Source organism: Phlebotomus papatasi, chromosome 1, assembly GCF_024763615.1.
Source record: "Phlebotomus papatasi isolate M1 chromosome 1, Ppap_2.1, whole genome shotgun sequence".
In the NCBI taxonomy this organism is placed as follows: Eukaryota; Metazoa; Arthropoda; class Insecta; order Diptera; family Psychodidae; genus Phlebotomus; species Phlebotomus papatasi.
In genome coordinates, this window is record NC_077222.1 from 30,039,349 (window position 1) to 30,056,845 (window position 17,497).

A 17,497-nucleotide genomic window follows, 5' to 3' on the forward strand; every position below is an offset into this window, starting at 1 on the left:
ATCTATCTGATCATTAAATTAAATTAAATAAAATATATTCCAAATATCTGTGACTACTTTTGTAATCTTAATATTCAGTTTTAATAGTCTTAAAAATTTAAAAATTTAAAGGAAATTAAGAAAAATATGCCCATTTTGTGTTCTAAGGCTCTATAAGTTAGTTATTCATTTTAGGCTATGTCCATTTTAATAATTGTAAGACTGCTTTTTAAGATGATAAAAAGACTTTTTACAAGTTAATGGTTAATCGATTAACTTTTGAAAATGCTTGAACCACAAAAATTAATGGTTTAAGCTATTACAAAAATTTTAAACAAAAATCCTTACACAGACATAAATCCTAAAAATTAAAATTTGATTTTAAAACTTATAAAAAAATATGCATTTAAATTAAAATAAAAAAACATTATATTTATTATTATTATTTTTATTTGTATTTATGCTATAGAACAACGCTTGATTGAATATTAAAAGATAATGATTTATAAAGTTTGTGATTGGAAAGCAAAACGTACGTCCACCGCCGCCTAATGCTTCAACTCAGACTGATACTCAAGAATATTTACAGAAGGATTAGAGCAATTCGAATTATATTGCTAAATATTCTCGAGAATTAGCCGAAGTCTATTTGGGTAGGGTGTGTTTAGAGTTTGAAGGCTAATCTCTAGAATATTGTATGTCTTACCGCTCGAACTCAGAGAGAGAGCAGTTATTTAATTCACTTTTTTCAACTTTTGATGTAATTAGAGACCAAACGGTAAGGACCATCGACTTCCGGTCTTCGAGGACCACCTCCCCCATAAGTTAACGTTATTTAGTAGAGTTTTGTTTTCTTTTCCACCCCACCCACCCTCTCCTTTTCCTACAAAACCATATTTTTTGGTTTATTCCGAAAACGGCTCCTAGAATATTCTTTTTTTTTCGTGAGAATTTTACGAACTTTAGTTCAATGTAATTGTATTTATGTACCGAGAAATCGTCAATCAGAGCAAATGACACTCAAGTCATCCATTTTTTTTGTGTAGGTAGGAAAAATTCCTGCCTCCACTCAGAATCGAACTGGAGACCTCTCATTAACTAGACGAGTGCTCTACCAACTGAGATATAGAGGTCATATGCTCTGCTTGACTTGCTACACGACCTTTAGCCAATTGCATTGTGCACTGAGTTGCGAGATTTGGAAAGATTCTTTTTTTTTTATTTTCGAATATGTTTTGGTATATATTTATCGTCCTTAAACCCCAATGTTCGAAAAAATTTCGGTATCGCATTTTTGATGGTCAAAGTTAAACTACGTTGGAGGGCCTGTTTTTTCAATCGATTAGTTTAAATTTGAATATTTTTGAATAATTTTGAAATTTTTAACCTAACTGCATCACATTTAATTTGTAAGGTAACGAAAATGATATACCTTTCTCGGATTTACTTTTTATTTGTCCATATGCTTGTTACTCTTGCTGAAATATTCTAAAATCTGCTTTTCTTAAGCAATTTCTTATTTCTAAATAGATTTGTTTTTTTTATGATTTGTGAATTGTAAAGCAATGTAATCTGTAATAAGCCGAGCTGTAGTAAGCCCAAAAACCATGGGAAAAGATAATACACGGAGAGCTCTTTTTTTCGTGAGTTCGAACACTTCGCAAAGCTGGAACGCTTTGCAATCACTCTTTTGTCTATTAACTCTAGAATGGGGCGTGACCTATAAATAATATTTGGATACGTTTGACTCAGTAGGGGAAACTGGAGCATTGATAACATGGGGTAGTGGTAAACTATGATTTTTATGATCAAAACTGTAATTGAACCTTAAGTCGATTCTTTATTCAGTGGACTGGACAAGGATTCTAATAGTACTTAAAAACTCATATAGGTCTGAAGTCTCATATCTAATTTAAAAATTCGCAGTGTTTACAACTACCTCATGTTTTCTACTATCCCAGTTCCCTTCTATTACCAAGAATTTGTTAAACTTAATAATTACTTATTGTCCTATATTAATGTTTTACATTCTTTTTCTCAAAAGTAATTTACGTTTGATTCAGTTTGAATTTGAGTAGCAATTAAATTGTCAGCTGATTGATATTAGTATAAAAGTATTAAAATTTTTAATCGGGATTTCAACCCATTTGGGTTTTTGGCAACCATCGGTTTTATACATTAACAACTTTGATTTAAAATGTATTTTTACAAAATAAAATTATATGAAAGTAAAAATCTTATTTTTTAATATCAAACTTTAATATTGCCATTTTATATAATTCTCTATCTTTGTTTTGCATTAGTCATTAATGAGATACAAAATCAGAAAAAAATATTTATTTTGTCCAATGTTTGTTCAAACTGTCAGAATATTTGTTTAAATTTGTTTTACCTTTTTGCCAATGAAATATTGAAGCAGCACTAATTTTTAGTGCAAATTTTGTGAATTACCAATAGACAGTACATAAAAAATTATCGACTTTTTATTTAGTCGAGTCGCATATCAATTCAAATGTGATATTAAACTTCGCCTTGCGAAGCACGTAACTCTGGTTTCATGGCAAAAAATAATTCAACATTCATTGACGGTAAAAATATCTATATTGTATAACATTGCAAGTGTTGATGATTTTCCAATTAATTTAGCAATCATCCCAACAAATTATCCTACAAAGTGGCGCAATCGAGTTGAATCTTCGCCAAAAAATAATTTGTGCTATTCATTCGTGTGATTGTGGGAAGCACAAAAAGATGAATTATGAAATTGAATGTGAATTTTCTTTGTAACAATGAGCAACTGATTTGATGTTTGGGCTTCTTCTTAGGGACGACAACACCCATGTGGCCCTCAAGTTTATGGACAGCAGCGAAAGACGCGTGAGGGAAACCGTTTACGGGCGGGAGTATACAATAAAGGCCGAACTCACGCAGCCAAATACCACGCGAGATATTCGCGTGAGGAATTGCTTTGCCTTCAGCAAACGTAACACCACAATCCCACTAATAGACGACCGTGGTTGTCCGTTGGATAACAATATTATCACGCGCTTCCGCACCAACAGCGATGGCACGTCAGCAACTGCTGTCCTCAAGTCCATGTTCAAGTTCCCGGAGGGCTCAGAGGTACACCTTCAGTGTGACGTTGTTGCCTGTCGTGCGGGATCTACCTGCCCAGCAGAAGCTTCCTGTACGGGAGATGCAGCAGCATACACCAAGAGTGGTCGAGCTCTTGGACAAACTGATGATGGAGTCATGCTCGCAGCAACCACAGTTTTTGTGCTGGATCCTGCTGATGCACCACGTAAGTTAACCCATTACTTTTCTAAGATAGCATTTATTTTTACGCTTATTGGGTGTTAACCTATTTGAACCGATTCACTAATTATTAGAAAATATTGTGAGAATAGGAAAGGAGTTAAATATTTCATAATAATAAGAATGTTTATTGGCATTCTTCTGGTAATTAAACTATTGAGCCTCTATTAACAGCCAAGTGATTACAGGGTACGAGAGATATATGAGTAAATTTTTTGCAACTTGTTCCAAATTTATGTATGAAAGGTGTGACTTTGGATGTTGAGTATTGCAGTTTATTTTTTCTGCTTGTGATGAAGTGTTGAAGATGTTCTGTGGCCGCTTTTTGATTAACAATCCGACCGAGCTGGGAGTTTTGCGACTGAAACGAAAAGTAATTTAAAAATCCCGAAATTTCCAAATTTGATTAGATTTTTAGAGCTGAAATAGGGAAAAGAACGGTACCTTCGGACAATTCATTTTTTTTTGTGTGTTTTTAATTAAGGGAGACCGGGGGAGGTTTGGGACACTTTTTCATGTCTTTACTTTGAGACAGTATTCCAAAAAAATCACGATAATCTATTACAATATTATGCGGTCTATAGGATATTTATGGGTATTGACTTTATAAAGAGTACTTGATAGAACTTGGAAAACAACTAAGTTTTCTTGGAGAAGATAAAACATTTTACTTGACGCTTTGTCCCAAACCTCCCCGATGTGGGGCAGTATGGGACGTAAAAGGGGATGTTTGGGACGCTTTTTCTCTTTCATAATTTGCATTATTGGAGCACGTTAATTAATTTTAAATACTATTTTAAAAATATTTCTAATAGTAATCAAAATGTTTAATCATTTTTCTCATACTTAGAAATTAATATTAATTTTATTTGTACAGTAGAGCCATTTATTGTTAATCAATTATTTAAAGTATTTCTTCTTATTTTCTATCTATCTTTCTTTGTTTTTTTTTTATTTTAAATATTGCAAACATGATCATCAAATTCCTCAGGCGAGAAGATTCTCTTGCAACTTTTGGTTTTGAACTCATTGACGGATTCCTGTTTGATTTTACGACAATTGCATTGTACCTGTTTTTTACTTATTTCTCTGAATAAGCTATCGCCTTGCTTTTTCTGGAGAACTTGTGAGAATTTTAGAGGATATTGCTCGAGAAATTTTCGAAAAAATAGTTTTTAACGGGATTAGGCTAAGGTCGAATATTCTCTTGAGAAGAAATTATTGATTCCCAAGACAATGATGGTTTAATTGTCTCTGTAGTTAGAGACATCTGCTGCACTGCTGGTAAAGTTTGCACAAGAGGGAGATTTCCAGTAGAAACTGGGCATTACTCTCCATTTTGACAATAAAAAATCTTGTCGAAAATCAATGTTCCATTCGTTCCCTTTCAGGTGTCGCAAATATCCCCAATTATAGTTTTGGTATTTAAAACCTTTAAATAAAAAACAAAAGTGTATAATCTCTGAAACTTTTACAAAAGTATGTTCGCAGATTATACTGCTACCTAATGAGACAAAAAAGTTTTGATTATATATCTCTGATATAAAAGACAAAGAGCAAAACTGAGAAATCAAAAATTTCTTATTTTTATCAATTTTTAAAAAAGTTTTCATAAAAGTAAAAGAATAAAACTGAGGATATCTATTCATTTAGTCAAGATATATCTTAATATTGCCTACGATTGAGTAGTGGTTAAATAATCCCGTTTATATAAAAAATTCATGAAAAAATCGCCTTGTCCCACACTACCCCTGTCCCAAACATCCCTGGTCTCCCCTAATTTGACTCATGATGTTTTCCAAAAATGTAATATATTCGATAAGTTTTTTTTACTAATGATTAGCCTAGATCAAATTATTGTAGTTGAGTTTCATCAAAATCGGTTACATAGAGGTTATGTGTTATGAAAAATAGATTTTGATTGTGCCTCCCCTAGCAGTGGTCTACCGAAGTTCAAATGTACTAGAGAGTTGTAGTGTCAAGAGCTTTCATCTCTGCTCTTAGTAAATTCGGTCAAATTAGAACCGGAGGTATTGGTTTTTGAGATTCGTGAACTTGCTTTTAGAAAATTCAAAGCCGAGACTACATTATTTCATTAAGTTTATGGTTACCTATCTTGTATGGGCTTCAGATCTGCGACTTATAGCCATATGGTTTAACTGCTCTAGCTTTTATTATAATAAATTATCAATCAAGATTTTTTGAAAAAAGTTAACTTACCTAGAATTGGATTATTAAGGACATTGAAGAATCTTCTATAGTAAACTGATTTAATTCAAGAGGTGATTTATATCGCATAAATAATTGTAATTTAAAAGAATTGCACATAAACTAAGATGTAAATTTACAAATACTTTCATTTTGAACGGGGTGTACGTACTCTGCAGTGGAAATAGGTGTGATTATATAAAAATCATACCTAACTATGACCATTGTGGGTCCGCAGTGCAATTGGCGCAATTGGTAAGAGAATTTGGCTTCTGTACTTTAACTATTAAAAATAGAAAACGAAAACGACTTAACCCTTTAAGGACGATTGGCCTTATAAAGTAGTATTTTGCTTTAAAAAGTTAGAAAACATTATTTTTTCTAACCCCCAATTTTTGACCTTTTCTTCCTTAAAGGGTTAAAAACTCTGGATAGAGTATTTCTCAATCGAATTGGGCCTTGTTTGGCCTTGTTAGAAAGTCCTGGAATTTTAGATAAGTCTGAACTGTTTGTAATTGATAATGAACAGATAAATGAACTAGTTATGGAACCAAGAAATAATTTTTGTCCAAAAATCAATTGTAATACTCCTAAACCATTTTTGGCGACCTATTGAGTGGTTTATATTATCGGTTCAATTCAAATTGGTTATGGTAGTGAACCAGTAATCGGTAAATGATATGAAAATATTTTTTATTGAGGTATATATCATCTGAAAATTAACCAATTGACATGAAAAATGTTTTATTCTATTCAGAGTTAAATTCTGAAAGTGCTTTAAAAGGAAAATATATATTTTCTATAGCATGCTTAAGTCATTTTTTTCCAATATACACTTAAAATAAATATTAAAAAATGTTCCAATTACTCATATTAAACGAGTTCTCAGGTTCTTCTTGGTTTAACTACGAAAAACACTCGTGAAAATTCATTATTTTGGATTTCTTTTTACACAAATATTACTACGATGTACACATTTCCCGCCAATTAGGGGCTGTTATGGCAAGATGGTTCAATGTATTGTGCTAAAAATGATTAAAGCACTTTAAATATGTACAAACATATGTTACCTTGGACCCTGAGGATATCCAATTATCCATTCCTTCAGGCTGAGAACAAAGATGTTCATGCTCATGATTCCTCGGTCTAATCGAGACTGATTCCTTTACTTCACGAACATCTCGTTGCGGTACTGTTCCCGAGAGGGGAAATTATTCTCAGTTTTCAAATTATCACCGTTGTATTCTTTCTACATACAGTAGAGTCTCGCTATAGTCCATATTTGGTTTCAAATTTGACACTTGGGTCGCACTATAGTCCATGTCATTTTTTAAAATTATCAACGATTTTTAGTATTGAAATTGCTCGACGGCTTCCACTTTCTTTGCGATTGTGGTACTTGTCCTTGCTCTCTTCATTGTGGATCACAATTATCACAACTACTTAATAAAGTTTGCCAAAAATATTAAAATAATTATGCATGTCGCATACTAAAAAACATAACCTAACTTAAAATCAGTGTTTTGAAATCAACGGTCGATAAATTGTGGACTATAGAGCGATGGCTTATAGCGAGACTCTACTGTATACCAAAAAATTCTTCGGATTTAAATTCAATAGTAAACCTGAGAGTAATGCTATCCAGTAAAGCTTATAAGGAGCTACTGTACTGAAAGAAAACCGAAAATTTAAAATAACATTCCGGAAAGTTAATTTTACCCTACGATATTGATCCAAGATTAGTGTAAATATTACCTTTTTAGGTGTATTAAGGGTTAAATTCACTCTCTTGTCATGGTAATTTTCCCCTAAAAAGGTGTAAAATGAACATTAAAAATTTCGATATATTTTTACACCTATAAAGTGTTTACATTACCATGAAGAAAAGTTAATCGTAAGGTAAAGTACCCTTACTCGACCGGGTTCCTCTATTCGACCGGTGGGTCAATTTTTGAATATTTGATGGTGATTTTCATCAATTTCTATGAATTTGTCACTGATTCGTATTATTTAAAGAATAATTGACCTATTAATGTTAGATCATACACAAAATATTATAGCAAATATAATTAAATTGAATAAATAAATCTACCGGTCGAATAGAGGAACCGGTCGAATAAAGGGTACTTTACCTTACCCTCTTTTTTCTCAGTGTGTCGACACAATATGACTTTAGGGCTGAAATTGTCATAAAACGGACGTGGAAAGAGATTAGCGACGAGACGCTTCAAAAACGTTATGAGCATAACAGATCATTTCCAGAATATTATTTTGAATTAAAATGACTACATAGAATATTAGAAAGTGTTTTTTTACTTTTCATTTAGTATTAATTGAGAAAAAAATATAATGAGAAATTTAATTAAATTGCACAATTTTGACCAACACTGAGAAAAAAACTGGGATGCGATTAACTTTTCTTCCTGATAACTTTGACACTTTTTAGGTGTAAAAGTATATCAACATTTTTTAATGTTAATTTTACACCTTTTTAAGGGTAAAATTAACATGAAAGAGGGTAACTTTAACCCCTAATACACCTAAAAAGCATAATATTTACACCGATTTCGAATCAATACTGTAGGGTAAAATTAACATTTCCGGAATATTATTTTAACTTTTTCGGATTTCTCTCAGTGAACTGGTAGGAGTGGTAGTGCACAACTCACTACCATAGACAGAGTTCTTATATATAGAAATATTTGTACAAGAAAATTCTAGGCTGATTGGATACTGTTTGATGTGTCATCACCCATATCACTGATTTTTTTGCAGGTTTCATAATATATTTCCGGAGTGTACTATGCGTGTAAAGCCATGCATCGCAAATGTTTAAAATTGTAAAACATATAGAAGTGATTTGTAGTTTTCTTTAATTTAATTTAATTGTCTTGCTGCTGAGACAAATTATGAGCCACATTCTACAGTTTAAAGATAATTCTATACTTATACCCATTTCATATGTTGCAAACATCCAGACTAATCTAAACTCGCTGTTCGGGGGATAGTTCCAGAACGCTAAGAAAATGTTAACGACATCCCAGTTAGAGGGAAGAGCATTTAAGAGTCATGTTTGTGTTCATTATGATTCTCTCCTCAATTTACACCGCAAATAATTATCTTTGTGTGTCGGAACAAATATTTCATGTGCATTCCAGCAATAGCCAAAGTCAGTGAATCCGCCAAACGCTTTAGTGCATTCTTCCTTGATTCACTCAATTAAACTGAGAACTAATTGATTTTTTTCAATCGTTATCTTCTTAGCCATTTCTTCAGTGAATAATGATAATAAACTTCTCATTTTCGTTTAAATTAACTAAGGTGTACTATAAAATTAGAATTAATGATGAAATTTACATAACGCAATATCGAAATAAACTGAGATTTTCTTAATGCTTTGTTGCGTTTATTTTTTTTTCTTCTTTACTTTGACCAGACCCTCTGCAGAATAATTCTCTTCCTGCAACTTTGGTTATAAAGGAGGAAATGATTTTTGTTTTATTTGGAAAATCATTTGAAATTCACATAAATAATGTAAATTCCAATTCAATGCCAAATATTGCATTGTATTCACTCTGAATTAAATGTGATTCTTTTCTTGTGAAAAAAATCATTCATTCCGGATACATAGGTTGAATGAATAACTATTTCTCACTAGAATTTATTTCATTCGAGAATTTCAGAATATTGTGAATGGAATCAGAAAGTATTTTAGTCAGTTCGTCTCTATTTCCTAGTTATAATGTGACAGTTATTTTACAAACTTTAACCATATCTCTATAGAGATATCTAAGAATAAAGTGACTTTGGTCAAACTTTTGATGTTATTCTCTGATCTCCTTTATTTCCTGAATTGAATTTTAAATGAGCTTTGGAGATTGAGTCTGAGAACTGTGATACTTTAAAGAAAACGCATTTTGTTTGCATATTTCAAGATCAGTAATGAAAATCTAAGATTGTATATTCTATCGTCTGCTAATATTTAAAATGCATTTTTTTCTAGATTTCTCTTCTCGAAAGTTTTTCTACAACTTTTTATTAATGTAGAAGTGTTAGTTCAATAAGAAATTTAGAACGTAGAGCAAAAAATAAGCTTAGGGGAAAGTATTCTCCCTTCGAACGTTCATTTCTTCGAATAATGTAAATTTCTTTTATTTTTCTTAAGAGACTTACCCATAATTATCATTAATTGATAATAAGCTAACTAATATAGAAATGTGTAATTTAAATGTGTTTCTCTATTTTAGGAAAAATAAAGAAAAAATCACATTATTCGAAGATATAAAAGTTCCAAGCAAGAGTACTTTTCCCTAGTATCACGAAAAAAAAAACATTTTTGAAGGATTTCTTTAATCTTTATTATTAATGTAAAATATGAAAAAAATCAAGGGTAGAGAAATGTGCCCATGTTTCAATGTACATTGTGTACCCAATCAGTCTATGGGATTTTCATAATAACGGTATAGGGACTTTAGCCGCGCAACCGATTAGTCTTGCAGTACGATCGCAAGCTCCTCAACGACTAAACTTTTCCCTTGTTTCTCAATAAATGTTCTTTGTAACAACTGGAGGAAAGTGTCCAGTTTTTAAAATATATTGCAGAGTTACATTAATTGAGAAATTTTAAAAAAAATTTAGTCATTACAAAGCTTGGAATTGTACGAAGCATGGGTACTTTCCCCTACTAAATTATGCTCGATAAATAGAATTGATGCAAATTATCAGAAGATTCAAAAAAATCTCAAAATTAATAAGATCTTGATTTCTTTTGAACAATTTAATTCTGTATTACGGCGTCCACACATTGGGAGCAATTTTCGTCAAAAATTGCGTTTTTGACAGAAATTTGACGTTTCCTCCTACAACGCTGCAGGGAATTTCCTTCAAAAAAGCATTTTTTGACAAAAATTGCTCCCAATGTGTAGAGGCCATTATACACGACATTTATAATGCAACTTATCGAAAATTTTCATTGATGCTATAACCATCTTTGTTTATATTTTTATTTAGTTAAAGGGCTTGATCAAATTTCTGTAAAAAATAATGTTAATTTTAAATAATACTTACTAAAACTACGGTATTTCTATAGACACTTTTTAGATATTCATTTATTGCCTTTTATTAGACGATTATAAGATTATCAGTATTTTGTCTTGGGAAATTAAATCAATCGAACCTTATTACTGGATGTGATTCAATACTGTTAATGTAAAACATTAGCCATAAGCCATACCACTTAGCCCGTTGCATCTGGATAGATTCTAATGAAATTTATTGACCAGAAAAATAGTACTTTACTGATATTTTCGACTGTTCTGTTGGTATATTTACTTGTTCTTTTAAAATTATTATTTTTTTTACTTATCGAAAATGAGCTATAATGCAGCAGTAATGGTAAGATTTTTTTTTTAAACTAAGTCTGTAAAAATTTATTTAATAAGTAAATTGTCAAAAAATCTTTTTACTAGAACAGTTCAAACGCTGTAAAATAGCATTTCTTATGTTCCGAAAAAATTCGTACGTTTTTTCATACAAAATGTTCTAGCAAACGCACGACTTTTTTTTCGGAACGGAGAGACTAGTCTTCATAAGTAAGTGATTAAAACAATAATTTTACTTACAACCAAGTAAAAAACTTCAGTTTAAGTATTTGATATTTTGTATTTTTGTTTTCAAAGGTTAACCCTTTGAGGACGATTGGGTCACCGGTGACCCAAAAATCAAATTTTTCCTACGGCTTTCTAAAGTTGCGTTTTGGTCTAAAAAGACAGAAAAGTGATTTTTTATGACACCCGATTTTTGACCCTCTCGTTCATAAAGGGTTAAAAGGGCTCTAGATAGCGTGTTTCTTAACCGAATGGGGTCATGTTTTGCTTGGAATGGTATTAAAGTCTCTAAAAAATCCGAATTAGTTGAAATCGTTTATCAGGCAGTAATGAACCGATAATTACAATATAGGGGAAAGTGGCCTGCCTTTGAATGCGGCAGCCTTTGAATGCTTCATTTTTTCTCTTATTTTCCAAAGCAAAAATTCCATTTTGTGAACTATAGTTAATACTACTAACAATTTTCTATTAATTTTGATTAACAAAACTGAATTTTAGTTTTGGGAAATAAGAGAAAAATTGAAGCAATCAAAGGCTGGCGTATATCAAAGGCAGACAACTTTCCCCTATACGAACAAGGGGTAACTCATAATCAATCAGATTGGCCCGAGTTCCCAAAAAAATGTATAGGTTCCCCGGGTTTCCTGGAAAAAATGTATGGGTTCCCCAGCAAGATTGGCTCGAGTTCCCTGAAATGACTTACCCCTCGTATACGAATTTTAATTTTTATTATTCATTTTGCTTTAATATGGATTGATAGATAGTATTAATCACAAATATAGATTGATTCAAATTGATTGTGATCTGGTAAATTTATAGACAAGTTATGCAATAAATAAAACTTTATGAAATCTTCATACTCGTGAGCATGGATCTATCAGAAAGAATAGGACACCAAAAGAATTTTATTAATATATAGGTCAATTATGTACAATTTCTTTACACTGAAAAAAAATTATAAACTTGCTCGTAAATGTTTGTGAATTCCTATTGGAGACTTACGAAATGCTTGTAAATCGCAAAATCTAGAAACAAGTTTGTAAAAGTTTGAACTTTTTTCACAAACATTTGTTCGTAAAATGTTCATTGGACAAGCTTTTTCGTAGATTTTTATTCGTAAATTTTTGTTTGTCTGGCAAAAATGTACGAACAAATGGCAAAATTTTAGGAACTCTTTTTGTGTGGTTACGAATATTTACGAACATATGTTCGTAAAAGAAAAAAACTCGTCAAATGATCATTTTACGAACAGAGTTTGTGAAAAAAAAACTACAAACTTTTACGAACTTATTTGTGGGGTTAAGGGAAGAGCACCAGCGATCGGCAGTGTTCCTCGGATCGTCCACTTATTACCATATTTTTAGACCAATTCAAATGAATTTCTAAAAATTATTAGCTACTTTTTTCCATTTAAGCCTCATTAGAATACAGTGCATTAGCTCAAATTTAATTTATAAAATCAATTTTCCGTGAGACACCTGATTAAATTCGTGACGATCCGAGGTACAGAGTACATAGTTGCAATTACATCTACTTTTTATTTATTGTAATAATTTAAAACTCAAATGCACAGATATGTTATAATTAAATGGATCACTAATATCCCGATTAGTATACACAAAAATACCAAGTAATATTTTGTGGCTTATATTTGCAACTGAATATCGAGGATGTCTCTTAACATTCCTATCCGGGGTACTCTTCCCTTATACGATTTTCGATTTTTGTGTAAATTTTCAAAAATCTGTGACCAACTGCTTAAGAATTTGTTTAAAATGTTTAATTGAGGTTATCGCCGTCTTATCATAGCTCGCTTTATGAGCAAATTGGAATAAAACTGGACTCATGTGTTGTAAATGCCAAAATTTGTTTGTTGCAGGGGGTCGTTTGTAGTGATTCATGATCAGGTGGTTGTTTGCAGGAGGTCGCTTGCAGAGGGTTATTTACAGGGCATATTTGGCATTTCTATATCCGGCGTTATTGAAGAAATTTTCACAGTTTTTCCTATTAAGAAAATTTGTTTCAATATTCCAAATTTTGACTAAAAATTCTTAGAGTATATAGTGGTCGTAAGATCTATTTGGAATTTCTATAAATAACGTAAAGCGGTCTTCAGACTATAAGTTTAGCCCAGTTACCGTAGATCTCAAAATCCTAAATAGCGTGCAATTTTATTTCTTTTTGAGAGCCTAATAGGTTATTTATCTTTAATAATCCAATCCTAAGTTAAATTTTCCCAAAATATCATAATTGATAAGAAATTAGAGCAGTTAAGCCATTTGGCTAAGCCTCAGATCTGAAGCCCGTATAAGGGAGACTGTATATATTTGAGTACTAAAATGGTCTTTAACAGTCTGACTTTCAGCACTGTCCGGCTTTTGGCAAATTACCCTGTAATCTTTGGATAAGTTGTCATGCAAAAGTACACCAAAAGTAAACGGAAACGATAAATCGAACATTTTTCGTTTTTGATGTAGATTTTCTAATGCCCTATGAACTTTTTTGCAGTGGTGTCCCCAATTTGCGAAGAGGGAGGTGTTCGACCGGCTTGGTTGCTGTGGCTGACGATAGCTCTCGGTGTTCTGTTCCTCATAATGCTCCTCATGAACATATTCCTGTGCACAGCAATGAGTTGTAGTTGTGCAAGAACTGAGGTTAGCAGAAAATTAAGAGGAATTTGCATATTAAAGATTTATCTATTTTATAATTGTTTTCTAATCTGCAGATAATTGAGAAGGAGCCGTCCATAATTGAAGAATACGATCCATACAGAAGTTGGCACGGAAGTCAGTATGGTTCAAGATATTCCCTCCATGGTCGTGATGTTGGACACAACAAGGGATACACGAGTGGTGGATCCACAATCCATTCCAATAGGTCTGATCGATATTAAAGACAAAAAAAAAAGAAGAAGAAACATAAATGAATCCTCTTTCTCCCTCTTAAATGGCTCATTGGTGCATGAAATCCATTTGGTTGAAGAGAAAAATCTGCTAAAATCATCTCTATAAATTCACTAACAGAATTTTATCAATAAGTAATTATTGCTCTATAAAAAATATTTCATGTGGATCAGTTTTTTCAAGAATTTTCCAATTTCCTACTCGTTTTAAAATTATTAAAACATGAGGAAATTGCTGAAAAAATAGTCATTTAAATTTCATGTGAGTTAATTTCCGATTTCTTCTGTCGAATATTTTTTATAGGGCAGTTTTTGTGCAAATATTACAGAAACGAAACAACTAATTCCGCACAATTCTTTTATAAAGTCGATTCCTTCAGTTAACAAATTGCGTGTAATAATTTATTCCTTTTGCGTGTGTGTATCTCTGTACCAAAATTAATTGCATGAATGAGACACCTGTAAAAGAGGCATTAACAGAAGTTTAATATCCTTGTTGAAGGTCGTTACCAATTGACTCCGATCACTATGCTATTGTGCACTCTCGACCCGGATCTCGACACTCCGGTGCACCAGGTCATCGTTCACGGGGACCCCCAAGTAACTTATAAGTCACTCCACATCCTTCAATCTCTCTTGAGCCACTCACCACGCAATATATAATATCCCAGTGTCCATATTAGTAAGAATAATTAAAAAAGAAGAAGCACTTCTCTTTCATCTTTCAGTCTTCAATGTAAAACACTTTCATTTGCTCTTTGCTCTTTGTCTCTGTCCACGATATGTGCTTGTTTGTTCCATAAATAATAAAATAAAACCACCTAAAATATCAAGTCGTATGAATTTGTAAATATACTGAATAAATATGCAATTAATGTAAATCAATAAATTAATGGAATAATTGTTCACCATATCATGCTTCCCTGCAAACATTGCACTACAGAATTTGCTTGTGATTTTTTTTTGAGTATTTAAACTCTGCAAATTTTGATATCCACAATATCCCAGTGAATACCTGTAATCCATAAAGGATATTCCTCAAGCACTATCAGCACACTAAAAAAAATAAATAGCAATTTTTCCTTTCTTTCTAAAACACCCCTTTATCCATTTGTAAAGTTAATTTCTAATGACAATAAAGAGAATGTGTAAAAACAAGAATATGAAGATAAGAGATGAAAATACAAAGAAAATCAATAGTGTAAAAAATTAAGGTCTAATAAAAAGAAAATTAGTAATATTGCGCTGAGTTTTATTTCTACAAAACAATTCTTTGTTCATTTTTATTGATCACAAAAACTAAGGAATTCTCTGGTAGGGGGAAATGGGGAAACTTTCAAATGGGATATTTTTGAAATATGATTTTTCCATGTATTTTAAATGAATCTGGACTTTACCATGATATAATTTAGCTCGGCAAATCAATTGTGAAGCTAAATAGCATTTTTGATGAGCCTTGAGTTCATTTGAAAGGAGAAAAAAACAATTTCAAAGGTACCCCTATTCATGAGTGCTTTACTTCCCCCTATCAAAATTAGGTAAAATACAAAGACATCCGTCGACTGTAATTTTTTGGAAGCATTTTGAAGGTTGCATAGTTTAAATTTTTAAAAATAAATTAATTCCCATATTTTCCTACTCGAACTCAAAGAGAGAGCAGTATAAATATTCAGCTCTTTCCTATTAACTTTTTGGAGTAAAATGGTACTAAGAAATTCGAGAATTCGAGTCAACTTTTATAGTATAAATTAAAAAAATATATACAATATGCTTATTCCAAAGCTTGAGATACAGCTTAATTAACGAAATTTAAAGGATTCATCAGGTTTTTGAACGAAAACGACAAGGCGAGTTAATAAATAAAAAAAATTCTTTCTGCTTTGAGCAGTATAAATCGTTAGTTTTTGAAAAATAACAATTAGTATAATAAATAATAATTAGTTTTGAAAGGGGGAAGTGGGGCACCTTTAAAATTGGAGCAGCTTTGAAATTGGTATTTTTCTTATATAATAAAATAGCCTGCGGCTCGTTCTTATGATTTTTTAATATAGTAAATCTTAATTAAATGACAAAAAAGGAAAAATTTACTTCTTTTATTTTATTTTTCTACTTTTATAGAGTAAACTTTGAAAATATACCAAAAATGGGGCAAATATGTCACCCACAACCACAACTATCATAAATTCTTTAAGGGGTTACGTGGGTGAAGAGGACTAAAGAAAACATAATATTTCCTTTAATTTTTTTCAGAATAATAGAAGAAATATATAATACTAGCTCTTTTCAACATTGACACTATATTTTCTATAATTCTCATTTAAAAATTTTGAAAACCTGATTTTTGGAGATTTTTGTTAAAACATACTTTCCGATGGACAAGATTTCTGGGAATTGATTCATCTGAGATCCAAAAATCAAATATTTCCTATTAGCTGATTATTTAAACTATTCATTGAATGAAGAATTTTTTGTTTACTTGATCACAACTTATTCTACAAGACGAAACGTAACGTGATGTACATCAAAAATGATATTTTTTTGTATAGAATTCTTCCAAAAGTTCAAATTTAATTTTTTTTTTAAATCCTTCAATCAATGACTGGTTTAACTCATCAGCTAAACGGAAATACTTGGTTTTTGGATTTCAGATGAAGCTATTCCAAGAAATCTTGTCCACCAAAAAGTATGTTTTTTCCCAAAAGGTTTCCGAGAATCATGTCCCAGAAGTTGAATTTTTAAAATTTTTAAAAGAAAATTTCAGAACATATACTTTAAATATTGTACTTTTATATGCCTAAGAGCTTGAATTATATATAGGGGAGACTGGGGCAAAAAGTCACAAAACGGATATTTTATTTTTTTACAAGCTACCCTAGCGCCCCAGAAATTTCAAATTAGTGCAGTTTTAAAGGAAATTTACTGCTCTACAACTTTGTGAAAGTAATTTTCCTCTATTTTGTAAGAAAATGAGTTTATCGAGCCAATTTCTAAAAGGTAATTTTGTGACCATTCTCAAAAATGCTGGGGCAAATAGTACCAGACATTGGGTATTATCATAATTTGATTCGCTTCTTTTCGGGCTTCCGTAAATTTGAAAAAATACCTAGAGGACATATTTTCATAGAAAATTTATTCATATACACCTTTGTAAAACAGCATTTTCTCTGCGAGAAAAGTGAGAAAACGGGAAAAGCGCTTTTCAAGCTATTTTAGAAAAAAACACAAAAACTTCAAATCGTTTGACCAATGCAAACAACAAGCGGTGAGACATGATAATGACGTTTCTTTTCGCCGTGAGACATCAGAAATTGCTTCGCTTTTTTGTTACTTTTTGTTCCATAGTTTTTGTTACTTTTTACCCCAAGTGGCCATTTTTAATAAAAGGATTTCTGGAGAAAAGAACTCTTGTGAAATTCTAAAATAGATAACGGATTCGTATTCAAAGAATCCAAATTATTTAGAAAATATTCACCAGTGTATCAATTTT

The 17,497-nt window shown here is 31.5% G+C and overlaps 1 protein-coding gene across 7 annotated transcripts in view; it reads left to right on the forward strand.

Annotated features, from left to right (window-relative positions):
• The window catches only part of LOC129799623 (uncharacterized), a 53,705-nt gene extending 38,455 nt beyond the window's left edge, over positions 1–15,250 (forward strand). For 6 of the 7 annotated variants that reach the window (XM_055843682.1, XM_055843685.1, XM_055843681.1 and 3 more), the window contains 4 exons: positions 2,805–3,280; positions 13,617–13,762; positions 13,834–13,985; positions 14,513–15,250. In XM_055843682.1, coding sequence (XP_055699657.1) covers positions 2,805–3,280; positions 13,617–13,762; positions 13,834–13,985; positions 14,513–14,621 — 883 coding nt within the window. In that variant the 3' untranslated portion in view covers positions 14,622–15,250. Of the gene's footprint in view, positions 1–2,804; positions 3,281–13,616; positions 13,763–13,833 lie in introns of all 7 variants that reach the window. The other variant, XM_055843686.1, reaches the window with a different exon arrangement.
• Positions 15,251–17,497: the final 2,247 nt, after the last annotated feature.